The sequence below is a fragment of the Rhododendron vialii genome, chromosome 7a (assembly GCF_030253575.1).
Source record: "Rhododendron vialii isolate Sample 1 chromosome 7a, ASM3025357v1".
NCBI lineage: Eukaryota > Viridiplantae > Streptophyta > Magnoliopsida > Ericales > Ericaceae > Rhododendron > Rhododendron vialii.
In genome coordinates, this window is record NC_080563.1 from 809,842 (window position 1) to 837,190 (window position 27,349).

Sequence of the window (27,349 nt, forward strand, 5' to 3'; positions counted from 1 at the left end):
TGACGTATCTGTATCTGGCATTCAAAGATACAATCTGGGTGCTAAGAATATTGACCAAGTTTAGATATATACTATCCAATTGATGAACACTTAAACCCAAACGACCGCTCACTCATCCATCATTTCAATCAAATCCAACAGTACTTCCAAATTGAAATTAAGGACCTAATAATCGACGGGGTCAACATTCAATAGGAGTATTTTCCAGGCGGTATTAGCGGCGGTCGCAACCGGCCGATGACAGTAGAAGTCTATTTCGCTAAACTAAATAAACAAAAGCCCATGATTTATGGATTTTTTGACATGTCATTTTTCTCACATACATAAATTAAAATGTCATTTAGTGAAAATAATTTAACTATTGCCATTAGTTTGTAGTCCATTTAGTTTAACGAAAACACATCCTAAGTGATATAGTTCCAAGTGCGCAAGTGGGAGAGGGAACGCGAGCACGAGCGTGAAAAGCGCCTTCCAAAAACATCTCAAAGTACGAAAATTCATGAGAACGGAAATTGAGAGCGGAAGCAAACGATTTTTTAAAGGATTACAAAACTAAGAGCACAAGACTAGGTGTTTATAGAACTATGGGGAGGTCCTGGATTGTTTAAATAAGAGGCCTTGCAATTCTTTGCACAAATCTGGCCCAGTTGAGCATACAATAGAACTTCTCGAATATCATCCATATATACCTAAAATTGGGCCTCGACCTTTTTGGGCCACCTGAATATATTCCATATGACCCACCTTGTTTAAGGGGCCTTGCAGGCCCACTCCATGCATTATTAGCTAAGCCTACATCATGAGTTTCCTTCTTCTTCTTTTTTCAAATTGATGGGATGTTAGGGTTATAATAGGAATTAATGGAGCACGTGTTAGGGGTTACAATAAGAGTCGAACACCTCTTCCATGTATTTCGCTTGACCAAAAAAAAAAAAAAAAAGAACACCTCTTCCATGACCATGAGGACTCGAACTCAGGAGACCAACCACACTAGCCGTGGTGCTCTAGGCTCTTGAGTTTCAAGATTATAAAATTGCATTTATGATGATTTTCTTTGTGTAAAGTAAGTGATAAAAGCTTTTTGACAAGTTTTTTAAATGATTCACACAATTACACAAGAAAATTTAGTAAACAGATGATTATAACTAGAGTCTGGTAGGCATTGGCAAGGAATAAATAAAGACAAATAAGTACTATACGAAATTCATTTTCGCAATTTTTTTATCATTGAACTCTTTCTTAATGTGTCATTTATTTACGAGAAATTGAACAAGTACTTAAATAGTGGCGTATTTTTTTGAAAATGAAAAAAAGGGATATAGATTAGGGGTATAAATCACTATACATTTGAATTTTTTTAATCAGATATCTATGGTTAATTTTTGTAATTGAATACTGCATTTTTTGTAAAATTATTTTTATAGAACACTTCTTTTGTAATATTTTTTTTTGGCCAAGCCGGTATACATCAACGGGGTTAGAGGGATTTAATAGGTTAGTTCATGAGGGTTCAAAGGCTATCTATAGTCTTGAAACCCAAACCTCCAGACGGGGCTCGAAACCTAGCCTCTCACAATAAAGAACCGAAAAATACCCTTGGACGACAAGCCCTTTGGCACTTTTTTTTTTGTAAACTCACCTTCGGAACCTTCACGTTCATCAGGTTGTGGACTAAGAGCAAGTTTACCAGTCATTGTCTAAAAAAACTCTTGAACAGTGTATATTTTTCATTTTACCTACTCATATTTTTTTACACTACACCAATACAATCTATTTTACCTATTCTTTATTAAAATATTAATAGAGAGAGAGAGAGAGAGAGAGAGAGAGAGAGTGGGAGAGTCAAAGAGAGAGAGAGAGTGAGAGAGAAAAGGAGAGGAAACAATAAAAAAGTAGATTGCTTATGAATAGTTGTGAGCCATTTTTGGCTCAAAACCGTAGATGGAGGAAAATTGCCTCCCTCTTTAGCTACTCTGTTGTTCGGGTACATTTTCCCTTTTTGTGAGGTAAAATGGCGACAAAGGTACTTTGAAGTAGCTGGTAAAGTTGCTCTAATGATTTAAAAAAGAGAGAGAGAGAAATCAAGTTGTGGAGTAGAGTAAAAGTATTTGAGGAAAGCTATCAATACAATTTTAAAATAACTCCGTACACAATTTCGCTTGGAACTATTCGATGCGCATATGAGTATACATACATGCATCAAATTGTATTGGACGCAATTGTGTTGAGAGCTGTATTTATAAACTTTTTATGCTTTGTTTAGTTTGTGATTTAAGTAGTGTTTTTGGATAACAAGTGGAGAGAAAAATGAAAGTAATGACTGAAAATAGAGGTAAAAAGTGGAGAAAGATAGAGTGAGAAATGATATTAATGATTAGAAAGTTAGAAAAAGATATAAGAATAATAATTGAATTGATAAATATTTTTTGAGTAGAAGAATGAAATGAACAAGGTAGTATTATTAGTTGGAAAATTCTAAAATCAACCTAATGGGCTGACAATAATGAGTGTATGAATGTGTATTAAATGGTATAAAAAGTATATAAAAATGCGTGTCTTCTAATATGTTTATCGTCAGCCCAGTTATTGAAATAGCAAGACCCTTATTACTAGTTTTTGCAAGTGGAGTGTAGTATTTTGGGGATGTCCAGTAGATCGAGTCAGTTGAGCATCCAATCACAAGGTGACAAGTTGTGGTCGTGAATGGGATGCATTCTTCACTAGAAAGTGACGGAGTAACAGTTGGCGCAGGCACACCACGCAATGCAAACGGCGATCTAGGTTTCCGTTTTAGGATACTCTCTCTCTCTCTCTCTCTCGCTCACCAAATACTACTCCCCACTCCCCAGACAGTGCACGGAGTAGTACCCATAACAAAATTGGAATTTTATTGCCTAGGCGCATCCACCCACCCTTGGGTCCATTAACAGTATATGGACTCCCTCCTCTATCCAAACATGTGGCTAAAAGATGCGTTAACAGTGTATTCCCTCCTCTATCCAACATGTGGCTAAAAGATGTAGCGAGTACTTCTGCGAGTACGTAACTAAAAATTCCTGACTCGACGTATACATATCACACAGACACCATCTCGTTCAACAACAGACGCCGTCACGCACACAAAGCTCCCACTCCGGCCCGCGTTTCATCACTCTCTCTCTCTCTCTCTCCGTCGTAGCAGCAGACGCCGCCACCACCTGCGATTCTCGGAGAGAGAAATGCAGACCCTCTCTCTTCCGTAGTAGCCGCACCTCGTGATCGTACCTCGCGAAAATCTAGATCGGGCCTTGATTGATTGATCATTAACCTAGAGGGGTTTCGATGGCTTCGGAGGACGTGAAGACGAGCGAATCGGCTGTTTCGACGATCGTTAATCTGGCTGAAGAGGCTAAGCTTGCCAGACAGGGAGTTAAGGCGCCGAGTTATGCTGTACTCACTATCTGCAAGTCTCTCGTCGCCGGAGGAGTCGCTGGAGGCGTGTGAGTTTTCACTTTTTTTTTTTCTTTTTTTATGTTGCCAACGTTGGATATTATATTTGTTCGATGCCCTGTTTTGTTTTAGCAATTTCTTCTTCCCTTTTTTAATTACTATATGTTATTGTAATTGGATTTGATGGAATAAATTAGCTGAACCAAGTAAGTGAGTGACTGAAAGAATATATAGGCGTCCGAGTTTTTACTTCTTCATATCGTAAATTGTGTTTTAAAGTAGTTATTCGATGCCTTGTTTTGTTTTCCTCAAAATCAGGACATTGCAATTTCTTCTTCCTTTTTCTTTAATTACGTGTTACTGTAATTGTTTTTGATAGAAAATGGAAATGGGAAGCTAAATTAGCTGAACCAAGTGGCTGAAAGATTATTCGAGTGATCTGAATCAGGTGCCCCCTAACTGAGTTACATGTCCAAAATTTATATAAAAAAAAAAAAAAAAAATCCATGAAACTTCTGTCGAGAAATCGACCAAGCTAACAAACACACAATGCGAAGAGTATTCAAGAACGGACAACAAGAACAGAAGACACTGAGTTTTTTACGTGGTTGCCCAACTGTGTGGTTGAATACATCTATGGCTCACACTGATTTCCTCCGTTTACCGAATTTTGAAGAGTACATATATATAACATGCTTTGTATAGAAAGCCCAACAAGTTCCCCTGTTCTAGTTTAGATATTCGATTGCTGAACTTAAAAAACTTGTCATTTAGTCGTCCTATTAAGCTGCTTTAGACTCTGAGTCTACGAGTCTACTGGCCTGCCCCCTTTACAGTGGTGCAATTTGCTATCATTAATCTTCCAATGAATTCCTACATGTCTAATGCAGGTCACGCACTGCTGTAGCTCCCCTGGAACGGTTGAAAATATTGCTTCAGGTAAAGACCATTTACCTGTAAAGATTTGCTTCAGTGACAGTTGGAGCTTTTGCTCCCTACTCATGATCAACCTTTGGTGATCATGGGTAAATTCGTGCATTTTATGCTATATGAAATACTGAAACAATGCAGCAGTCAAGTCTGATTTTTTGAGGCATTGACAAGGCTTCAATTAGTAGGTCCTATATTCTCATCATTGAAGAATCCCCTAAAAGTTCTGCTTTTGGAAGATATCCAATATCAAGCTACAGTCATTTGATATGAGTATAAAATTCTTTGATCATGCTCTGTTGTACTTTATGGATGATCTTGCCTTTCTCTGTTGAAAAAGGAGATGTTCCTTTGTAGCATCAGCGTGTGCTGAATCCAGTCTCTAATTGCCTGGTGTACTTCAAGAGCATTTCTGCTGTGTCCTTGTCTCTCTCAGCTGATTTGTCTGTGGAATTGAATTGTAAATGATTGTGAAACTTATTTTTTATTGTGAAGGATCCCTGCAATTGTCAACTTCTATCTTATGAATGCATTGCAAACGATGTTTGGTCCACTTTACTGTGTCTTACTCTTGATGGCTCTTGTGATGTACAGGTACAAAATCCGCACAGCATAAAGTACAATGGTACTATTCAAGGCCTAAAGTACATATGGAGAACTGAGGGCCTCAGAGGGTTATTCAAGGGCAACGGTACAAATTGTGCTCGTATTGTACCAAACTCAGCGGTCAAGTTCTTCAGCTACGAGCAAGCTTCCAAGTACAATATTTGTTGGTCCCTTGACACCTTTGGGTGTCCTACTTAGTATTATTATTTTTTCCTTCTTTTTGACTACTGATTCCAGCATTTTCAAGTTTACTGATTCTTTTACTGTTTGTGGAACATGATTTGGTCACAATTTGAAAGTGAATTTAACTTGTTAGATTGGGACTATCTGTGTGCGTTTATTTGTACTTGAGAAATGGCTACATTGAAACCTCTTATATAATTTGCGGATCTCTCTTTTTATTGCCTTAGCTATCTAGGTATCGCTGATCCAATTCACTTATTCAGTATCTCTTTATTTCTGCTGGACAGGGCTATCTTATTGTTTTACCAGCAGCAAACTGGGAATGGTATGTCCATTTTACTTCCTTTCTGTTTCTTTGTTGTCTTCGTTTAGAAGCCTTTTTTTTTACATGGATTTACTCATCAACTCAATAGTTTGTGGCTTTATGCACATTGTAAGAAGCAGTTGTCATTTTGGTTTATTGATAATCAGAAACCCAAATTAGCTTGTTATTTCTTGTATGATGTGTTTCCAGATTGCTGCTGCCCATTGTTTGTATATGTTCTCTTTTTATTTAGTGTTTTTGTCGTGTGGAATTTGTTAAACTGCCTGTCTTTGGGTCATCTTATGACTATACTTCACTGCATTGATCATTGTTTAGTATTTAATTTTTAACCAGGATCAACGGGACAAAAATTATTCTCCTTTTTAACCTTACAATTTTTTCTTATGAAGTTTGTGTTTTCGATTATAAGTATCATTTATGCAGTAGTTAAGGTTTCTGCTTCATGTGCAATGGGGATTCCTAGTTTCCTTCTGACTTCCACTTTTGTCTGGCTGTAAAGTGTATGAACGTTTTAAATAAAATATGCTCATTAATTTCTGATATTCAGAGGCATCCTTGCGTCCATGTCAAGTGTATTGTCAAACAGTAATGCTGTAGCTTTCTTTGATTTGTTGAAATCTATCTGTCTATGATACAAAACAAAGATTGTGCGGATTGTCTGTGACATTGTTTTTTCTACTTCACTGCAGATGATGCTCAGCTCACTCCTGTATTACGCCTAGGAGCTGGAGCCTGTGCTGGAATAGTTGCCATGTCAGCAACTTACCCTATGGACATGGTTCGTGGCAGGCTGACTGTACAGGTACTTTGCTTCTCTCTATGGTCGATGATTCTCTTTGTCAGTGTCAAGGGTTTTGATTTCTAGTGAAGTTTGGGTAGCTCCTCCCATCATTTTGCAGTAGAATGACCCCATGTTCCTTTGTCTTACTTCTTCAGACAGATAAGTCTCCTTATCAGTACAGAGGAATGTTTCATGCTTTATCGACTGTTCTGCGGGAGGAAGGCCCGCGTGCTTTGTACAAGGGCTGGCTTCCTTCTGTCATTGGAGTTGTAAGTCTTCTTGTTCCATGATTAGCACAATCATAATAAATCCATGTATGTGAACTTCTAACCACCTAAGGTAAAAGTAGTGAAGTAAACCATTGTTAACGTCATCTTCATAAATCATAACCTTCACCTAAATGGGTAGTTTTACCATTTTATAGACAAGTTTAGAGGAGTTGTGTCAAGGGTAAATTCATCAATTGTCTTTTATTCTCTTTTCCCTTAAACTTTGCTTGATTGATTGTGGCAAAGCATGGACAGAACTGACAAGTAGAGTACATGAAGCAATTGCAGGCCAGTGTGAGCTCAGCCCGAGATTTTCCTACTCCCACCCCTAGAGGGAAAGGTCCAAATTCGACTTGAGCATCCAAAATATCCTTGACCAAAGTCTGTCAAGCTGTCAGCCTGCATTCCTCAAGCTCCTCTGGCTTAGCCCAACATAGAATAATTCCTTCTTAAATGTCGGGTTGAAATCGATGTTGAAATTACTTTGTTCAATTGATTGAATAAATTACCAACTCAAATGTAAATTGAGTGATAAAACATGTAGATCAAATGGGTGTGAAACTATTTGGATTAGAGTCATGGAAGTATGAGATGAAACTACTTTCAAAGCCTTCTTATGGCTTGGCTCTCATGTGAGGGATAGTCAATGCCCATCTTGTGTCCATATTCTGCTGAATGACTTTAGAGTCCTATGTGAAGTATACATGCTCTAACAATCCAGCATAGCTGCTTGCTCTTATAAGCAAATAGTTTCATTATGCGAATAAGACAGAAATAAAGTAGTCTGGTACTTCAGAGTACGAATAACAGGAAGCAATAGGACAAGGCAAACCATGAGTCCTTTTCGCAAAATTCGAGTACTCAACTGATGGGAACTCCTACTTATACAAGTAGCTTCTTAGCTTCCAGCTTATAAAATCTTTTGGGTCTCCAAGCTAAGTAATCCAGGTTTTCTAAATTGTAGATGGGCAGCTAATCACTGGCTTTTAGCTATTCTCCTGCCTGTTATGGGCTTGAAGGCAAATAGAGGTGGCTTGCTGTTTAGTTACTACGTCTTCAAAATTTGCAACTTTAGTACTTGAATTCAGCATGGCAGTGGCACCATCTCGCGCCAGTTATAGTTGCAATTGTATGCACTGGTACCCTTGGATTAGACTTCCTGCAGGCACATGACATTTTCCTTTGCCATCATGGTTTGGGAGTCGGGACGATATTCATTGTACTCACATGATCAAGCGTTGTTGACCTCCTATGCTATTTTTTTTAGAATGTAGCATGTGTCTATCTAATTCTTTTTTTGCGTAAGAGTATTCTTTCTTTCTTAGCTGGAAAGTTGAAGCCGGCAGTCTATTTTATTTGTCGGTCATACAAAAAAACATAGAACACCACTATTTCCCCTTCCACAGACATCATTAAGAATTTAATGTTTCCTTCTTAGGTCATGTACAACAACTTTATGCTCTGATTTGGTATTTGCAGGTTCCGTATGTGGGTCTCAACTTCGCTGTGTATGAATCTTTGAAGGATTGGTTGATTAAAACCAGACCCTTTGGACTTGCTGAAGATTCTGAGTTGAGTGTGACCACTAGGCTTGCATGTGGAGCTGCAGCAGGAACTGTTGGCCAAACTGTTGCTTACCCTCTTGATGTCGTTCGTCGAAGGATGCAAATGGTGGGATGGAACAATGCTGCTTCTATTATCACTGGGGATGGGAGGAGCAAGGCTTCACTCGAGTATAAAGGCATGATTGATACGTTCAGAAAAACTGTTCAGCATGAGGGTTTCAGGGCACTGTACAAGGGTTTGGTTCCCAATTCAGTGAAGGTCAGTCTTATAACATGCCCTCTTACCTTTCATTATTCAATATCCTTTGACCTTCCACTGAGCACAAGTGTTCCACACATATTTAAAGGGTGGAATTGTCTGGTAGAGTTTCTAGGTTTGCTAGAAACGTGTTGCGGGTCCCTCTTGAGACATAATGTGACCACAATTTGATAAGTTGGATAAGTTTAGACAGAATGAAATCTAGTTCTAACTTCTAACAGAAGAAAGTAGTTGATGAAAACAAGCAATGCTAGAGGACATGGTGGAAAGCCTCGAAATATGTGTTTTTGCTTTTTTTGTGTCAGCTTGACTCGTATAGATATCCTCCAGATAGTCTATGCGTCTAAAACCACCGTAAATGAGGCACGCACTGGTCAACTCTTGATGACACGCGATTACTATGGCCAGTAAATCTTATTGTGTGCAATGTGAATTTCTGAGAACAGGCAGTGTATTATAGCATGTTGTCTCCGTTAAAAATGTATGACAAACTTCCACTACTTGGCACCTGGACTTTTGTTTCCCTGCTGTTGTGCTTGGATGGAGGTGCGGGTGACAATTCTTTCATTTTGAATGGATCATTACAAAATCTGCTTCTGAAACCACCTTTGCTTGTTGGAATAGCTGGACTGTAGTTGAGTTATCTGTGCATCACCCTTGTATATGTAATGTCACAATAATGGAATCTGATGATCTCGTTAACTTTTATTCTTGTTCAGGTTGTCCCATCCATAGCTATTGCTTTTGTGACCTACGAACAGGTGAAGGACATCTTAGGAGTTGAGATGAGGATATCGGACTGATCATGCTGGAAACTCTGGTCTCTGTTCAACAGGGGTTTTATTTTTGCAGGCAAGGGGGAGGAGAGAGAGACAAGGTGAACTGGGACTGGGAGTCCCGTCTCCTTGTCTCAGAAAGAGAGAGGAGAGAGGGGGGGGGGGGGGGTGGGTGGGTTTAAAGACCAGTGTGAGCCTGTGTTTAACGCATTTCCTTCCCCTTTGGTTTAGCTATGTATTTTCCCTCTTGAACCTGTATCCAAGTTTAGCTGCTGATGCACACCCTTTACGTCAATAAGCATTTGTGAGGAACTATGTAACGAATGCAGTTGCATGCTTAGCAATTCAAGTGAATAAGGCTTTTCAACTGGTCTGGTGATTCTTGTAATTTTCTGTGTTTAGGAATCCTGTTTCTTCTCTACGGATGGTTATGCACACATTGCAAGAGAGATCATGTATTGCAGATTCATCTTTGTTTTCCAACACTGTTTCTATATTTTCCCGACAATGAGAACATAAAATTGAAACAAAACAAGGATAGCAATTTCTTCCGCAGAGGTATTCCACCGATGTGCATTGAATGGGGAATACACCAGGGAAGCGCTACAAAATGACCAGACCCTTAGTTTGCCGGAGGAAAGAAGGCAAACAGCAACAAAATTTTAGTCCTAAAACACAAAAATGCCTATTTGGAAGAAACGGCGCTATCAAGAAAATCTTCGTTCAACAACACAAATCTCATGAAAATTGCATGTAGATTTCTCCTAAGCAAGCACAAGATCCACTTTTGTTTCATGAATATGACGACGCACTCCGTCAAAATCGGATCAATTTGCAGCAGGTAAACTGGGGTGATTAAATCTCCCTACTTCCTTTCAAGACATCGAAAGAAAATATTCAGCATTTGGTCTCCAACATCTACCTCCTCTGTTGCTTGTTCTTGTACTATTTTCACATTCTTCTGCAGTGCCTGAAAGTAATGTAGAGAAACATTTAATCTCCTATAGACGTGATTGTTTTTATACTTGCATCTTTATAGGGTACCCTAAGTACACATCCTCTCGAGACTATATATATATTTAGTTTTCAAAGATTACTCATGTGATATCCGTGCAATAAAACATGAAAAACTACAAATGCAAAAATCTAACCTGCAATCTCTTATCTTTGTCTGAAACCTTGGTGTTCGCGATTCAACAACCTTAAATTCGTTTATTTCTCGCTTTCTAGCATGCAATCTTGATATGGTGTCTTTCGCTTCAGGAAACTTGACATTCTCATTTTTCTCAATCTCCTCAAAGTCGATGCACTCTTCCGCGGATAATGACATGAACGAGAGGATTAAAACGAGGTTGAGCTTGCCAAGAAAAGTTGTGCTTGTTCCCAAATATGCATCAGAGTCGCGATTCTCTCCGTTTTCTTCATTATCTGTTCCAACCATCTTGCATTCTTCCTGATTTTTTTCTATGGCAGTTTCAGCCATTTTTTTCTGGATCAAAGGCCTGCACAAAAAGCATTTACATTAAGAATGCCTAATTGCCTCAGAAAAAAGTGAGTGCTTATGCTACAGAAAATATAAGCAGATAATAGACGTAATATTTTGACAAGTGTATGGTGAAAAAAAGAAGAAGGAAGAAGAAGATGCCCCTAACCAGGAACATGGCTGGCTAATAATTGGGTTTGATCATTGGGTTAGTTGAGCATTTTTTTTTTGGTTCTTTTTCCCTCTCCATTGATAAAACTGGTATATGGGTTTAGCATATTTGATTTAGTTTTGTTTTCACTATCCTTTTTATTCCCTAATTTAATCTTGTAGTTTACCTCAATATTCTCAAAATACTAAAAACCGCGTGGAACCCTGGGTTATGGATAGACATTAATCCTACTACAACGGGTTTGTCTAGTAGGGACATAGGGGTTTGTTTAGTAGGGACATAGGGGTTCGAAACCTCATAGGTGCTATCAACTATTTGGGGCGAGTTTATACGGAGTTTTGGGAAGCCGTGCTATCCATACATACGAATTTTGCACAAATTTTGCCCTACAGGGAGAACCAATTTACAAAAACCAGTTCTTAATGACACCTTTTCCCGGAAACTAACCACAAACTTAATTACGTACCAAACAATTTTGTGAGTAGTTTCTATCTAAAGCAAACAATTTCCCGGAGTCTTATCTTCTCCAACTAGAATAGAGTAGAGAGGAACAGGCGAAATATTTTAGATTATGAAAACAAACCTTGAACGGTGAAGCTGTAGCCTCCGTCGTCTTGGTTGGGAGAGAGTACCCAGGTTTCACTACAATCGTTAGCAATCCATTAATTAAACCCATGGTTTTCCAACTTCTAAACTGAAAATAACAGCATCGCAACTTGCAGACACGAGTTTCCCAACTTCTCTAAAACGACGTCGGATCGTGGTCCTCATACCTCGTGTTTTCAACATGCGATGTCTTTCAAAACCTTTCTTGGGAGATTGCACAGCCGATTTCTACCTGTATCAGTTATATTTCAATGATCTGATACATTCATCTTGTAGATACTGTTACAGGAATGAACCATATAAAATATAATTCCAATTAAATTCAAATTAGTATCTAATCTTACCAGATCTTTTTGTTTTTTGTGTTTCTTAAAATGAGTTGGGCCACACTGAAGCAGAACCATCAACCCCGTTTCTATCCACCCGCGTTCCACGAGACTGGGAATTTGTACGACGCCGCTTCGTCGATTAGACCTCGCATCTTCAAAACCGGAGGGTCCCTACTTTCTCTTTTATCTCTCAATCCATTTATCAAAACCACTCTCATCCAGCCAAACCCTACTTTCTCTGGATGATTTGCAAATAACCCGTTAGTAGTTGAGGAAGATTATGGCTGAATTGGAAGTCGACAAAAAGTGCATGTGACTGGAGTAAGCTCTATGTTTTTAGCTCTTTTGCCTTTCAGAACTGATTGTCCTGTGGTATAATGTTTGCATTTTTTTTCCCGATAATGCAGATTGTCCCGGGCCGGCTTGCGCACACATTTTCATGGTCAGTTTGTGAGTTGGCCCCAAGTTGTATTGTTCTATGTTGGTAAGACCACTATCTTTAATTGGACGATGCTTATTCAAGTTCAGTTTGTGAGTTTCTGAACAGTGACAGTAAGGGGTAGTTTCCCTATAAATGTCTATTTGCCTTCATTTTATTTTTTCTTTATTCAAATTATTTTTGTGTTTATTAGTTTTGCTTGAACTTTTCTAGATTATTGATTTACAAAAGGTTAGTAAGGGCTTTAATTTTGTACTTAATGGCGATTCTCGTGTATTCATAGGCTCGGGCATGGATTTACTCTCTTAAAAACAGAAAATTGTTCAACTGTGAGAAACGGTAGATTTATTGAAATAGCCATGATCCATCCTTCTTGTGTACAAACACTTGAAGAGAAAATTGTAGACTATTATCCCTTGTTATAAAGAAACATCGTGAAAGGTAATTTCTTGTTGTAATTCAGCTTAAATAACTCGGCTAAAGTTGTGGCAGAAATAGCCTGCCGATGTTACAAAAAGGTGGTACCCAGCAAGCAAGCCTCCCACATACTGGGGCTATCCATAATCGGAAACTAAATGGGAAGATCTGTTTTGGGTGGGGGCAAATATCTTATGGAGGTAAGTCATAGTTATGGGGGCCTATGGTAGCTCAGAATCTGAGGCATGGCCTGATTTTCGTCGTGGTTTCGGACTCAAGGACAGTAGCTGCCCATCAGAATTCGTTCTTATACTGCGTCCACAAGTAGACAGTTGTGGAGGCTTTAATGACCGTCCTTTTGGTGTCCCTGGAAAATCAAAGCCACAGGAAAATATTAGTGATCATGGTTTGCCATTCTGCTCTAAAAAGGATGGCAAAAGATAACACACTGGGTTTCAGCTACCTAGGCACTTTGTTTGGGGAGTGTCTACGTATGGTAATATACAGGTACAATAAAGATGTCGGCATAGGATGAAATTTTTAGAAATCAGTCAAAGCGAGGACAAGCAGAAGTTACTAGAACTTGTTCTGTTTACAGGCGACTTATATTTCCATTTTCACACTTGTCTGTGTTTTAGAGAGTGAATATCTGTGAACTGTGCTCTAATTTAATCTAAATGATGTTGTATCTTATGAAGTCATGATAACGAGATATATTGAGATGATATGCATGGAATCGGTATTATTATGACTGTAGGAATCTTGAATGCATATCTCCTTTTGTTACTACTGTCCTATGTTCTCACAGAAGAATGAGAAAGTATGAGTTCTTGATGGAGATTTTATCTTCAAAAGATTAGAAATTTCAATCATGGATGAAATTGTTGTTGTCATCACAAAATAGTTTTGATCCTCTTGTAACTTCTGTCGAAATATTGCCGCTTCATGTGCTTGTCTGCACTTTTCAGAGAGAAAGATCTGGCTTAATCAATCGTAAAGCTGGAGATTACCTGGCTGTTTGTTGGCTTTGACATCTGTAGATTTCTTCAATGCGGATAGTTTCCTGTTCAAAGTTTCAGGAGAGACTAAAGACTTCCTTTCGCTCACTGTCGAAAATGGGTCGTCCGCACTCATATTCTCATCCCCACAAGCTGAGGCTCCATCACTACCTGATTCAGAGGTATCTTTTTGACATGTGCTTGTTCTCTCTTTCTCCACAACTCTATAAGCAAACATCTGGAATGGGATTTGCCATATCGGCAACATGTCCGAACTCCCCCACATGGAAAAGTTCTTTAAAAGGCCCGCCTCAATGTCAATGTAATCTACCATCGGCATTGGTGGGTCTGGATGGTTGAGTTCGTAGTTCATCACCAAGAACCTCTTAATATATCTGAGAATCCTACAAATGGATGAGAAACTTGGCCTTTGATTTGGGTCAGTGTGCCAACATTTTTTTGTCAAGCTAGTCAGATATTTTGGCGAAGGGAATGGGAACAGTGGCCTCTCTCCTGTCCTAATATTCCGGCTCATCTTATCTCCTTGAAGGTGACTATCCTCAAAAGGCACTTTCCCTGTTAAAAGCTCAAAGCATATCATCCCAAAGCTATACACATCAGCCTTTGCCGTATATCTACAATTTCCTATGCTTCCCAAATGTTCTTGCTCTGCTAAAATTTCCGGAGCATGCCAAATAAAAGGCATTGTCCCATTCTGATTTGGAGATGTCTTTTGGGTGAGATTAATGGAGGATGATAGGCCGAATCCAGAAAGTTTTGCGTGTAGGTACCCTTCTGTGGAGACGTTTCTTGGTTTTACAAGGATGTTAGAAGGATTCAAATCTCCATGATATATTTCTTTCGAATGGAGATATTCCATCCCTCTTGCAATCTGAAGCATCAGATCAACTGCAACAGGAAGAGAGAAAGGAATTCGTTGTTTCCTTGGGCCACAAATCTCCTTGATGTAAATTGAGAGATCTCTATTCATTAGCTCCATTACCAGAAAACACTCTTTCTTTTCCTCGTCAGTAAAGCCGCAATGGATGTGCATTACATTGGGGTGTGAGAGAGACATTTCTTTGGAAATCTCAGGAACTAATGCTTCAATGTCCCCATGGAAGTGTCTCAGAGCAAAACTCTCACCTAACCATTGGATCTCCTTGTGCTGACTTCCACTCCCTAATCGCCTCCTCACCTGGTAATCCTTTGACCCCACCAAGATGGAACACGGCAAGAGTTTACAATTCAATGATTCTGATTCGTTCAAATTCTTGGAAAGTAGATCAGCAAGTTGCCTCTCATGCTTTGTCAAACCGGATTTCCTCTTCTCCTGGATTTTGTTGAGAAGATTCCATCTATCTGCTTCCCAAACAGCTGCTAACCGATTACAGAAATCCTGTGATACCAGGTATTGCTTCCCGAATTTCCACCGGAAAATTTTAGGGTCTTTGCAGTCCTTTTGATACTTCATTGAATATATGACCCTCTTCCTCTGTGTCTCCTCATGGTCCCACCCGGATATTTCTCCCGCGGATTCAATTGCTTCTACGACGATTGGAATGCAACAGAGCAAGTTGTGGATGTGAAATTCTACACAATCAGTGTCTTGATAGAGGGTGATGGCCTTAGCCCACCGGTCTCTGGTTTCCAAGCTCTGCCTTATGTACATTTCTCCTTCTTTGAAAATCCTGTGGAGCTCTCTCAATGGCTGTTCGAGGATTTTCCATTTGGTATGTTTCTCTTCGAATCTCAGGTTCTGTCTCATCTCTTCTGCAATTGATTCGTAAGCGAAACAAAACATGTCAAGCAACAAGCCGCATTGCCGTGGATTGATCTGTATTTCGTCTCGGAATACCATTAGAGCCTTCAAGCTTCCCACTACCTCTCCAATCTGCCTTAGTTGTTCCATACCCAGATTGGAAGTCAAAGATTCTGGAAATGGGGAATTTTTGGTATTCAAATTGGTTGAAAATTAAGAAAAATTCAGAGATTCTGGGAATAGGAATTTTGCGTATTCAAATTACTTAAAAATTAACAGAATTTATGAACATGAACTTTGTTGAATTGAGACACGATCTTAGGACACGAAAAGAGATTATTATTGTTGAAATTCACTCACAAACTGTTTTCTTTGGAAACTCAGGCCTGCTAGACAAATATTTGTTGAAGCAGCAAATCCTTCAACCTGATGACAAATGCCCGGTAAGAACCTCAAAATTTCTTGGCCAATTCTTGCCAAACCATTACGAAATCTGACTGTTCGAATTCCTTGATATGATCATCAATGGCCGACAAACTCACAAGGTTATTGACAGATTCTTGCTTCCTTTGATCCTCTAACAGATGCCCAAGAGAAATGCAGAAATTTCTCGGTAAATTCTTGACCAAAATTCATTTTTTCTTTTGGGTGTGCTCCAATTGAATACATAGAATGACGGGCGAAAATTGGAAGCCCGTGGTTGATTCAGAATCTGGAGGGAAGAAAGAGATCCGCAGGAGGACTGCTAGGGAGAGATTTTTGATGACCCAACACTTGGCAGCCCCTTGGGTTGGAGTCATTGGCCGTTTTGTGTGAAGAGTTCCCACGAGTTTCGACCTTTTTAGTTATAGATAGATAGATATATTGGGGAGGTGATGGAGTGCTATAAAAAGATTTTCCTTTTGTGAAATCCTATTTGGTGCCAATTAATTCTTGAAGTTTGTGAAGGTTCTAAAGATGCGATTGTTGTGGCATTAGCCAAATCTTCTTAAGTTGTGTTCAGATCTTGAGGCTACGGATTATAGAGAAAATTGAAAGCGGATGGAATCCAAAAAGTTTCATCTCTCTTTGTTTTTCCTTTTCACATGCAAATCTCTTCACAAATCTTACATTCAAAGACTGAAAAATCCTCATAAATCTAGACCCGGGGCTCTGGCTAAGTGGTCATGGATGGGCTTAGTGGCTATGTGAGAGGTCTCAAGTTCAATTTGTGGTGCAACATCGCCTTCTTGTTGTAATTTAGTAATCACTAGCACACTAAGGCTAAACAACTTTAAGTATCATTATTAAAAACAACCAACTTAATCTTAAAATAAAAGAAAGAATGAGCCTAATAAATTTGCGTTATTTTTTTTTTCTTTTCCAAATATTTCTCTTCTTGGAGGCATCCGTTTTACTTTCCTTATGATAATCTTTTTTAGAAGAATTGACACGATTTTCATAATTGGTTCTTAAAAATAAGAAGTTTACACAAGTGAGAAAAACCTTCTTGTAAATATTCTTTTTCAAACAAAATCTTCACCTCAGTAGCGAAACTTTGTTTTGGAATCACTAATGAACCAACCAATCCTCTGGTCTGGACTCGATATGGCCAAATGGGTCACAACGTCAAGGAATATGTAAAGGAAATTTGCAAGGGAGATTATCATATCTTAATTGGTTTCTAAAAATGAGAAGTTTACATAAGTGAGAAAAACCTTCTTGTAAATATTCTTTTTCGAACAAAATCTTCACCTCAGTAGTGAAACTGTGTTTTGGAATCACTAATGAACCAACCTTTCCTCTGGTCTTGACTCGATATGGCCAAATGGGCCACAACGTTAAGGAATATGTAAAGGAAATTTGCAAGGGAGATTATCATATCTTAATTTTCGAGAAACATAAAAGAGTAGCACCGAAGTAGGGGGGTAGGATCAAAAAAAACCAAAGTAGGGGCCGTTTCGACAACTTCACAAAAATCAGGGATCTTTACGGAAGACAACAGAAATCTGTCCTTAAAAGGAAAATACTATGTAATTGGAAACCAGAAAAACTGAAAAAGCCCCCGTTGCAGATCTGCTGCGTAACAGTGTAGGAGATGCAGTGGTACGTCGTCGCTGGGCTTCTCACCATCCTCACCAGCTCTCAGGTCTCTTTCTAACCCTAATCTCTTTCCTCTGATAATTGGTATTGATGGTCAAACTTCATGATTCGTGGTATACACAATGCTACTTTAAGGTTTAGCGGAAGCAAATGTTTGATCTCAAAAACCAATGAAATTACTTCTGAAACGCAAAAAAAAAACTTGGGTGCATTTGAACCAATGGACATTTGAAACTGTTGGTCTGCAAATTATTGATAGGAAAGATAACAAAATAAGTAGAGAAACTGAGAGTGTAGAAAACGAAGCCTTTATTGTCTAAGTGAAGTCTTTATATTTGATTTCCGTCTGTTGGATGATGAGAAACTTGTATATGATTGACAATTCTGCCTGCTGTTCTTGAGCCCTTTAAGAAAGTTTGCTGGTTAAGTTTTTGTAGCTTGCTTTAGGCTTTGAACAGGCAATGTATGTATCTAATTGACCATTTGATCTAACAAACTCATTTACGGGTTGCTATTGTCTGTTGCTTTATTGCAGGGAATTTTGACTACATTGTCACAGAGTAATGGGGGATACAAATATGACTATGCAACCATTCCTTTTCTTGCTGAAGTGTTCAAGGTACTTTTGCAAGTTTCGGAAACCAAAAGCTGGTTTGCATTTTTTTTTTTCAAAGAAAAAACGTTTATACGCAAATTGTACAATGATATTCGCTTCCCCCATTGGACCTTTTTCTCTCTTTTTGACTATTTGCGACTGTTAAATTGCAGCTTATTGTATCTGCTCTTCTTCTTTGGAGGGAGATCAAGACATCAACTCCACCAAGAATGACAACAGACTGGAAGAGTGTTCGTTTGTACCCTATTCCATCGATCATATACCTCATCCACAATAATGTTCAATTTGCTACACTGACGTACGTGGATACCTCCACCTATCAAATATTGGGCAATCTAAAGATTGTCACAACTGGGATATTGTTCAGGTGTTGCTCTAAGTCAACAACATATACATCAGACCTAATTTTTTAGCACTTGAATTCCTTTCTAGATTATGTCAATTCACTGTTGTCTTAACGTTTTTAGGCTGTTCTTGAAGAGGAAACTTTCTAATTTGCAGTGGCTGGCAATTGTCCTTTTGGCTGTAGGAACAACAACAAGCCAGGTGCAACTGGGATTTACTGCCTCCATTATTTATCTTGCTTCCTATATGCATAGCATATCATACATTCTATAAACTTGCTTTCTGAACTCGTACTTTAAGTTTGTTTAAAGTGATTGAGCTTTTCCACAACTAGCTAGCACTGTTACAAACCAGGGTGGCAGGGTTGGCATGATAAAGGGAGGGAAACTACAACTCCTCGAATAGCTCGATAAATGGATGGTTTGCATGAGTATGTGTTCCCATATAAGAGTTGACGACTCACTATCCTTAGACAGCTGCAGTGATTCTGGTCATACGATGAGTACTTTCCTAGTTTGTGTTGGGACTCAACACAATTTGATAAACAAGGATGCAATTCACTTGTTTGACCTGTTGAATTAGACTGATGTATCTTGATAACCTGGTAGAAAGAGCTCAATAATGTCTTATAAGGACGGGTTGCACAGATTTGTCTTGACTTCAGGTTTCTTAGAGTGAAGATACACTATATGCTGAAATTGCAATCCTAATACGCATTCCTCTTTCTGTTTGCTGATCATTTAGGTTAAAGGCTGTGGAGGCGCTTCATGTGACTCTGTCTTCTCATCACCAATTCAAGGGTACATGTTGGGGATATTGTCAGCTTGTCTTTCTGCATTAGCTGGCGTGTATACGGAATTCTTGATGAAGAAGAACAATGACAGTTTATACTGGCAAAATGTTCAATTATACACGTAGGTCCCTTCTTTGTGAAAACATAGCTTCTCGTGACTTACACTCAAACTTACATGAACATCGCCACATCTTCCTTGGTGAATCACCAGGAGTTAGGAATGTTCCTGTTCATTGGTGTGTTTTTATTTTTACAGAATGGAAAAAGAAAAAGGAACACAAAAAATAAGAAGTGTGTGGAAGGATTGGTTGCAAATGGTACTTTATCAGTTGCTTTGTAAATTTTGGGTTGGGTTGGAAATGCCAACCTCTACCTGGGATATGAGAATGAAATATTGTCTGATTGAGATGTAACTACTGTATTTTATGACATTAGAGGATGACACAACGTAAGTGTCTACAGTCTAGTATTGTAAAGCAAGTGAAGTTAGTTCCACTGTAACAATTTGTTCAGAACTGAAACATTCGTTAAAGTTGATTCAGGAAATGGCATTCATATTTTCAGGTTTGGTTCAATATTCAACATGGGACATCTACTGTTGGATGATTTCAGAGGCGGATTTGAGAAAGGACCATGGTGGGAACGGCTTTTCAATGGATACACCATTATAACATGGATGGTGGTGCTAAATCTGGGTTCCACTGGGCTTCTTGTTTCCTGGTTGATGAAATATGCTGACAACATAGTGAAGGTATCTCCCTTAAGTTTTTGTTGTCTTCTATATCATTCTTCTTTCCATCATGGTGATATTCATCTCGCACATTATTTACTATGGATGAACCTTGATGAATTGGAATTTCAGAGTGTTCACTTCTCAGTGTCTCACATTTGGGCGTTATCCTCTGGATGACCTCAATGGGCACTTCCTTTTTGTTGCAATATTTTTGTCTCCTTGTGTTTACATGTGTCAGGCCTCATATCCATGCCCATATGTTTGTGTCAAGGCACATAGGCATCAAATATATTCTTTCAAGTTCTCCATCCCTCCGGAAAGTAACAAAATTTACTTCCTTGTTTTTGGGTCATAATTGATTTATGGATCAAGAAAGGTAGGTCTCGGAGTTGGGAGCACATACTCAGATAAACTAGGACTTAGAAGGATCACTCTAGATAAACTTGAGGAACTCCTGATTTTTGAAGGACGAAAAGAAAATACTTGAAAGCAAAGGACCTTGACCTTACAACCTCCTTTAATACAACCATGTGCCGAAACTTTTTTGCTTGTCTGGAACATGGACAACTGTTAAAATACCCCTTTTTTATGGGACTTTATAGGAAACTGACCTCATACTTGATGTAACTAATCAAAATATCAGACATGAATGACCATGGTTCTAATTCTTCTTACACTGAGATCATTGCAATTTCCATATTTGGTGCCTCATAGATAGACTTTTCCTCGCCCTACATAGAGAGCATCATATAGCCAACTCAACAAAGTCTTGTCCCAACTCTTGAGGTTTGGTTAATTTAATTCTTGTCCCAAATAGAAGAGTATGCGTACACACCTGCCTATGTACATATTCTCTCATATCTTTGTACTATTTGAATTAAACAGTTTCTACAAAACATTGCAACCCAGTTGCTTCCTTGTGACACCACTTTTACTGGCTTGCAGTCCTTATATGCTATTTGTTAAGTAGTTATGCCACTCTGTAGTCATCTTTAGATGTTTTAACTTTTGGTGTGCTGTTTTAACTGAACACTAATTGGAATTCAATATTCATCTAGCTTGAAAGTGCTTCACTGTCTATTCATCTAGCGGTGCTGGATGGATTTTGGTTGCTTTTGATGGTTTTTTTGGCATCTTGCCAACATTTTGTATTCTTATTCTGTGTTTTTTGTAGAAAAAAATCAAGAGGTGAGGGGTAGGTTGAGATTTTGAGAGTTGCAGCACTAGAAGAGTCTTGTGTACTCTTTGAAGCTCTCTCTATGCTTTTCTTTTCCTATTTTGGTGGTTTCATTTTTTTATCTTTATGGTAATGAAATTTTCCTTTGCCCATCAAAAAATAAAAATAAAAATAAAAATTGAGCTAGTGGGCAATTGCCAACAGTTATGTTCTTATCTATTGCAACATTAATATCATCGTTTTTTGTTATTTACTTGTAAGTTTTGGCTGCAACTTTTAGGTGTATTCCACTTCAATGGCGATGCTATTAACAATGGTGTTATCTGTATTCCTCTTTAGTTTCAAGCCCACATTGCAGGTAATTTCGCAATGGTTTGTTTTCACCTTTCCTTTTCCCCCCCAGTGGTCAAGCTCTTGTCCTTTTGTTTTCTAATGTTAAACATTTCCAGTTATTTCATTCGTATTAGATTATGATAGCTGATTGTTGAATAGCTTGATATATATTGTTGGACCCATTTCCCAATAACTTAAGCTTTTGGGACAATTGATAACTTAATGTGGTATTGGAGCTCAGGTTGGGAGAGGTCTCAGGTTCAAATAGTTGTCTAAATTTATTCAGATGTTCTCCATTTGCATTTTGATTCTCCACTTTGCAATCTGTTTCATTCCATGTGCAGTTGTTTGCATCTCCCGGTGCAAGATGGGGTTGCATGTGGGGGAGGTAATGAATTGCTTAATATGCATTGTTGGGTCCAATTCCTAATAGCATCTCCAGTCCTTAAACCTTTTCTTCACTCAAACTCAAAAATTGATCGAAACCCCACTAAAACTCACTCCACTCCTTGACTCAAACCTATACCAAATTGAGTTTTACTCAAATCAAGGGAGACTCCAATTTTTAATCAAATTTTGCAAGACTATTTTCTTCCTTTCAAATTTACAATCATGTTATTAATGAAAGCTTTTACTCAAATTTGTACTTAGATTTGGGTTTGCCCATTGGAGTGTTTCATACCAAATGAAGCTTTTGTTAAGTTTTTACTCGATTTTGGGTGAAAATATGAGTAGGGGCCAGAGATGCTCTAATAGCTTAAGCTTTGGGGACAATAGGTAGCTTAACAGACATGTGGTATAGGAAAGTTCATATAGGCTCGCCATAGTACTGTATTTATTTGGTTGCTGCTGTCATTGTTTCTCCATTGGGTACTATGAGCACATGTCTTTGTATGTTGCTAAAGGGACGAGTTAACAATTTCCATTTTAATAGGTGCCCACCTCTTCCATCATTAAATCAAATCATCTGAATTTTGTCCCCAAGGATCTATACATGTCAATAGATAGAGTTATATTGCACACATTCTATGCTTCTATATCTGCACGAGTAGATTGTGGTCCTGGTTTTGTCAGGCAACCACGTATTACTTTTTTCTTGCTTTGCAAGGCAACTTGGCAATTGTTGATCTTATGTAACTCGCTCTTTATCTTTTTCTTGTGTATGTGCAGCTCTTTTTGGGGATTATCATTTGCATTACGTCTCTGCATATGTATTTTGCCCCTGCAAACATGCTTGTAGATTTGCCATTGACTGCAAAAGTGGGTCCTCAGACTGTAATTGACGTTTCTGTTGATCGAAAATCAGATTCCTGATGGTTCATCTTCATTGAAGCAAAACATTTCTGTGGTATCAATGGTATGTTTACATTTTCAAAGAAAATCAATGTGGTGTTGCAAACCAAACCGAGCCTTACGTCCCAATCACTTGGGGTCGGCTACATGAATCCGTTTCCTCCATTGAGCTCTGTCAAGGGTCACTTGTTCACACAGACCCATTATACTCATATCTTTGCGCACTACAACATCTAATGTCAATTTAGGTCTACCCCTCCCTGTAACATTGCTACCTAGAGTTATCCTATCCGCTCTCTTAACTATTGCATCTTCTGGTCTACGGTAGACATGCCCAAACCACCTTAGCCTATTTTCCCTCAACTTCTCCTCTATAGGTGCTACACCTACCATCTCACGAACTGTTTCATTTATAATCTTGTATCGTCTAGTCTTACCACACATCCACCTCAACATTCTCATTTCCGCAACACTCATCTTGCTCACATGTTGTACATGAGATAAAGTTTTGTGAATTTATGAGCCTTAGCATAGAGTGAAATTTGGATATGAAACAAATGATAGGGATTTTAAGAAGACAAAGGATAGAAAAATACCTTTACCATTTTGGACTGGATTCACCATAATCTCTTGTAATTATCACACCCAGACGCATTTCAGTTTGTGACTCATCTAACTAAATTCCAAACAGGGAAATATAGACAAGCCAAATATGCATGTGTATTTTGGCTCTTAGTTTATGAGGCCTCTGCGGATGATGCCTTTGGACATATTCAAATATGGGAGGAATGTCATACTGATGGCTAGTTCTGAAGAGGTGGTCGTGGTATGAGTAGTTCAAAGTTGGCAAGGTGAAGGCCTCTCTAAATGCTGGTTTGGTTGTTTTGTAAGTGGCAGTGTTATGGTGGTATCAAAGCTGTCTGAAGATCATATAGACAAGTATCCACGTACAAGTCTGCTATTGGTCTGGTCAAGTAGTTCTAGCTTTAAGCATCATTTCTGCACAATGTTGGGTACATAGAAGTTGTCATGGATTACTGGATCCATATTGATCAGGATAGAATTTTTTGTTGACTACATGTTGAAGCTTCAAAGAATAAGTATGGAACGTTGATTAACTAGCAAGTATACTTATATTCGTTAATGTGGTGGTTCAATTGCTGTAACGTACAACTTGTGAGACTGAGTTTTACCATCTCACCTAATACCAATTGGTGTTAGGTAGGGCATCACTTTTCAAGTTTAGTCGTTGTGGTGGTCAGACCTCTAGGGCAGTTAGTCCCTAAGACTTTACGCCGGTTACATTGCTCAGTCCATTAGGGGTTGCTAGTTCCTGCGAGTTTAGGAGGGTATTTTGCTCAGTTCACTAGGGGTGGTTTGTCCTACGAGATTACATTTGTGGATTGTTAGTAGCGCACCCCACAAGCGGCTGGCCATCTTTTGATTTTTAATTTCCTTGGTGCTCTATCGGTCTCCCTATATGGTCATGTTTGATGCCATAACTATTGGGTTGGGTTGGGTGTGGGGGAACATATATGCCCTAGCCCCTAGGAGCAGCCGGGCCCGGGTGATTGTCAGAGAATTTGCGGGACTATTTTCTAGGCTACATAATTTTCTCGGGAGACAACTAGTTCAATGGAGAGGGTGGTATTAGCTAATGCCTCATCATCGAATTCTCTCTCTTCTCATCCTACAGTAAAAGATACTCCTGCTTAGCAAAAAAAAAAAAAAAAAACAGTAAAAGATTCTCCTCTGCTTTTATCCCACTCTTGCCAAACAAAGTAAAAGTATGTATGATTTGGGCCATTGTCCTGTGGACCCCTCTGGTTCTCTCCCTCCACATCCATTACCCTATCTTCTCCAAACCTTCTCTATTTAATCCGGAAACGTTGGGTGCACAGAGGGAAACAAAAGAAGGAAAACAAAGAGTCATGTTACAGCAATGGATAACGATAATTTAGCAAGAGAGGGAAATGATATGAGGAAAGGGTCGGATTTGTATGATAAGTCTCTAAAGTGCAACCCAATTGACGTTTTTGTAAGTGTACATAGTTATAGCATCTCAACATAGTGAAATCGCAGAAAATGTGCAGCCCAGAGGAAACAACAATTGGACGATACGTTTTTATTTTGGGGTCTAACCCATTTTGAACCTATTTTAAATCCATTTAAACGCATGGATATATGGGTTAATGTGGTTTACCCATATATGACCCATAAAACAATATGGGGGGATTTGGATGAATTATGAGTGGACGAATATGGGTGGCTTCATGGGCCGGGTTACAAATTGCCACCTCTACTTGGAATGCTCAACGGAAATACCAGAACTAGTAGCCAGCTATGGATCGTATGTCATATCCTTGTAGCTAACCCGGAACCGACACGAGCTGTGGATGGTGAATTTCCTCTTTCTCAAGTGAAAAAGAAATGATTTCCAGATTTTCAACCGTCACATGAAATATAAAGCCAGGTGGTATATGGAACACACTTTTGGTGTCATATTATGCTCTCATTCAAAAGGCCATTTGTATTCCTCTGTCAATTAGTTTGCAAAATCCAGCTAAGTCTGTGGCCTTTAATGTTCGGTAGTTGAGTAATATCTTCCATCACTAGTCATTAAGGTGCAGCCTGTCGATAACCACTATGTATACAGTTGACTCACGTACACTAAATACACTGATTGAAGAGTCGAACAAAGTGATTCTTGTCCATGAAGTAAAATTTGTGGACAAAAACAAAGCATGTACTTAATGTTTCATTGAATATGGGTGGCAAGTTGTTCTGGATTGTTGTTATCAAGCTTTGATATTATGTCATCTCAAAAAAGCAAAAAACAAAAGCCTTTGGTGTTATGTTGAATAGTTCATTGGAAAGGTTAGCAATCCTTGTCCTTCACCAACGCCATTTTATGAGTTCACTACTGCAGAGTGCAGAGTTAATCTAGCTTTGTTGCCTAGACCCTTTTGGTTGGTATTTGGTAAGGTTAAAACTTAAAATTATTTTTTACCATGCGATGAATTTTATCAGAGATGCCATCATTAAGTGATGTTGCATATTACAAACTCTTCTCTGCATTCGGAACTTGAAAACGTTTGTGTGCGCTAGCGTGCTTGTTGAAGCTCTTACCTATTTATCTTCACTCCCGTATTCTTTCCTACTTCCTTCTTATCTTTTTTCATAAGGCTTTGTATGGACATTGGAATTGTGGAGGGGTTACCCGCAGGAAAGGAATAGGAAAACTAAAGGGAGAAAATTTTATTTGTTTTCTGCTCGGTTTAGCTTATTCACATCATTTTCTTTACCTTTGCGAATCCCTTAGCATAAGTTTGTGATCCAATACAGCCTCAAAGAATGGGTTTGGTAGTGTTGCTTGGGAAAGACTATCATCCTATGGGAAGCATGGGTGTGGGGCAGAGCCCCTTGGTGCCCTCAAAGAAGGGTAAATTCTCAATCCAGATTGTAGAGCAGGCAAAACAATTGGTCCTACACTGAAATGAAGAGAGACACATTTTGTGGCCGAAATGAAAAACAGTACAATAATGGTTGATGTTCTTCCTTGGTTTCTCTAACCAACCTCATTTATTTTTGAGGGACATCCATTTTTTATTATTATTATTATTTTTTGTAGTACAGTATTTGAAGTTAATGTTTTCAAACCTAAATGGCAGCTACTCTGTTTTAACGTATGAGTAAATGGGGAATCAATCTTTAGTTTGTGAAGAAGTGGTTGTCACCACCTTAATAAAAAGAATCTCCTCTTTAATCTTTGCTTTCTCAGATATTAATTGCATGCCAACCTCCACGATGCTCTCTCTCTCTCTCTCTCTCTCTCTCTCTCTCTCTCTCTCTCTCTCTCTCTCCAATCTCTATAAATAGGCTGTAGTGTTGATATCAGTGTGTATACTATCACAACAAAAGTTGGGAATCATAGCAGTAAAGATAGTTATGAGTGGAAGACGTATGGAACCCTATGCCAGGCCACCACAAAAACTTGGCGGCAGCACAAATGGGTACCATGTCAAGGAGCAGTACGGATACTTTCAAATGCCTTTGCATTACCCAAGGTACTCCAAAGCTGAGTACGAGGCCATGCCGGAGTGGAAGCTTGACTGCTTGCTCACTGAATACGGACTTCCAGTCACCGGAGATGTCAGCCAAAAGAGGAAGTTTGCCATTGGAGCCTTCTTGTGGCCTCACTAGTAAGTTTTTAACTAGTGGAGGATAGCATAAGACAAGGATTCGCATGTGAGGAGTTATAGCAGCAAAACATTGAGTAGATGCATGATTTGAGCAAGCTGGAAAGGTTGTAGTCACCTGTAACAAAGTTGTGTGTAACCTGCATGTGTCTTACTATGTATTTGTGATCTTGACCAAGTAATGAATGTAATCTTCTTTCTAAATGGTTGTCAAAAATGTCCTTGAGAGAAAACTGGGTTCACGAATATGTCAATATGGATTTGAAGAACAACAGGAGTTGCAATTTTTATTTATTTTAATCGGCAACAAAAGTTGCAATTAATAAGGCATGAATCAAAAACACGAAAACCATCCCTTTCTTGAAAACATACCTGTGTTAATACTGGGTTTATGAATGAGTGATGAACATTTTCCATTAATCATTGGAGACCCATTCATTATTTTAGAG

The 27,349-nt window shown here is 38.7% G+C and overlaps 5 protein-coding genes across 7 annotated transcripts; 3 read left to right on the forward strand and 2 right to left on the reverse strand.

The window, feature by feature from the left end:
- The first annotated feature begins 2,767 nt into the window (after nucleotides 1–2,767).
- On the forward strand, nucleotides 2,768–9,490 carry LOC131334588 (mitochondrial adenine nucleotide transporter ADNT1). 2 transcript variants are annotated; one of them, XM_058369695.1, is made up of 8 exons: nucleotides 2,768–3,479; nucleotides 4,320–4,368; nucleotides 4,954–5,117; nucleotides 5,436–5,473; nucleotides 6,163–6,275; nucleotides 6,410–6,523; nucleotides 8,003–8,347; nucleotides 9,067–9,490. In XM_058369695.1, exons 1-8 carry the CDS (start codon nucleotides 3,322–3,324, stop codon nucleotides 9,148–9,150), a joined length of 1,065 nt encoding a protein of 354 aa, XP_058225678.1. In that variant the 5' UTR covers nucleotides 2,768–3,321; the 3' UTR covers nucleotides 9,151–9,490. The 2 variants fall into 2 exon arrangements, with proteins under 2 accessions (XP_058225678.1, XP_058225677.1); XM_058369694.1 differs by having other exon boundaries at nucleotides 2,828–3,479; nucleotides 8,003–9,490.
- A 106-nt stretch (nucleotides 9,491–9,596) lies between these two features.
- LOC131334590 (uncharacterized) lies at nucleotides 9,597–10,699 on the reverse strand. Its single transcript, XM_058369696.1, has 2 exons — nucleotides 10,275–10,699; nucleotides 9,597–10,093 (listed from the first exon to the last, which is right to left on the reverse strand). Exons 1-2 carry the CDS (start codon nucleotides 10,604–10,606, stop codon nucleotides 10,075–10,077), a joined length of 351 nt encoding a protein of 116 aa, XP_058225679.1. The 5' UTR covers nucleotides 10,607–10,699; the 3' UTR covers nucleotides 9,597–10,074.
- Nucleotides 10,700–12,110: 1,411 nt separating this feature from the next.
- LOC131334591 (receptor-like kinase LIP2) lies at nucleotides 12,111–16,058 on the reverse strand. Of its 2 annotated transcripts, none has more exons than XM_058369699.1 (3): nucleotides 15,690–16,058; nucleotides 13,580–15,502; nucleotides 12,111–12,936 (listed from the first exon to the last, which is right to left on the reverse strand). In XM_058369699.1, exons 2-3 carry the CDS (start codon nucleotides 15,477–15,479, stop codon nucleotides 12,791–12,793), a joined length of 2,046 nt encoding a protein of 681 aa, XP_058225682.1. In that variant the 5' UTR covers nucleotides 15,480–15,502; nucleotides 15,690–16,058; the 3' UTR covers nucleotides 12,111–12,790. The 2 variants fall into 2 exon arrangements, with proteins under 2 accessions (XP_058225682.1, XP_058225680.1); XM_058369697.1 differs by having other exon boundaries at nucleotides 15,686–16,058.
- Nucleotides 16,059–17,303: 1,245 nt separating this feature from the next.
- On the forward strand, nucleotides 17,304–22,789 carry LOC131334593 (CMP-sialic acid transporter 1-like). Its single transcript, XM_058369701.1, has 8 exons — nucleotides 17,304–17,457; nucleotides 17,947–18,030; nucleotides 18,180–18,394; nucleotides 18,495–18,573; nucleotides 19,117–19,286; nucleotides 19,730–19,916; nucleotides 21,356–21,433; nucleotides 22,579–22,789. Exons 1-8 carry the CDS (start codon nucleotides 17,407–17,409, stop codon nucleotides 22,720–22,722), a joined length of 1,008 nt encoding a protein of 335 aa, XP_058225684.1. The 5' UTR covers nucleotides 17,304–17,406; the 3' UTR covers nucleotides 22,723–22,789.
- LOC131334594 (uncharacterized) lies at nucleotides 22,748–27,104 on the forward strand. Its single transcript, XM_058369702.1, has 2 exons — nucleotides 22,748–22,765; nucleotides 26,581–27,104. Exons 1-2 carry the CDS (start codon nucleotides 22,763–22,765, stop codon nucleotides 26,902–26,904), a joined length of 327 nt encoding a protein of 108 aa, XP_058225685.1. The 5' UTR covers nucleotides 22,748–22,762; the 3' UTR covers nucleotides 26,905–27,104.
- The last annotated feature ends 245 nt before the right edge of the window (nucleotides 27,105–27,349 follow it).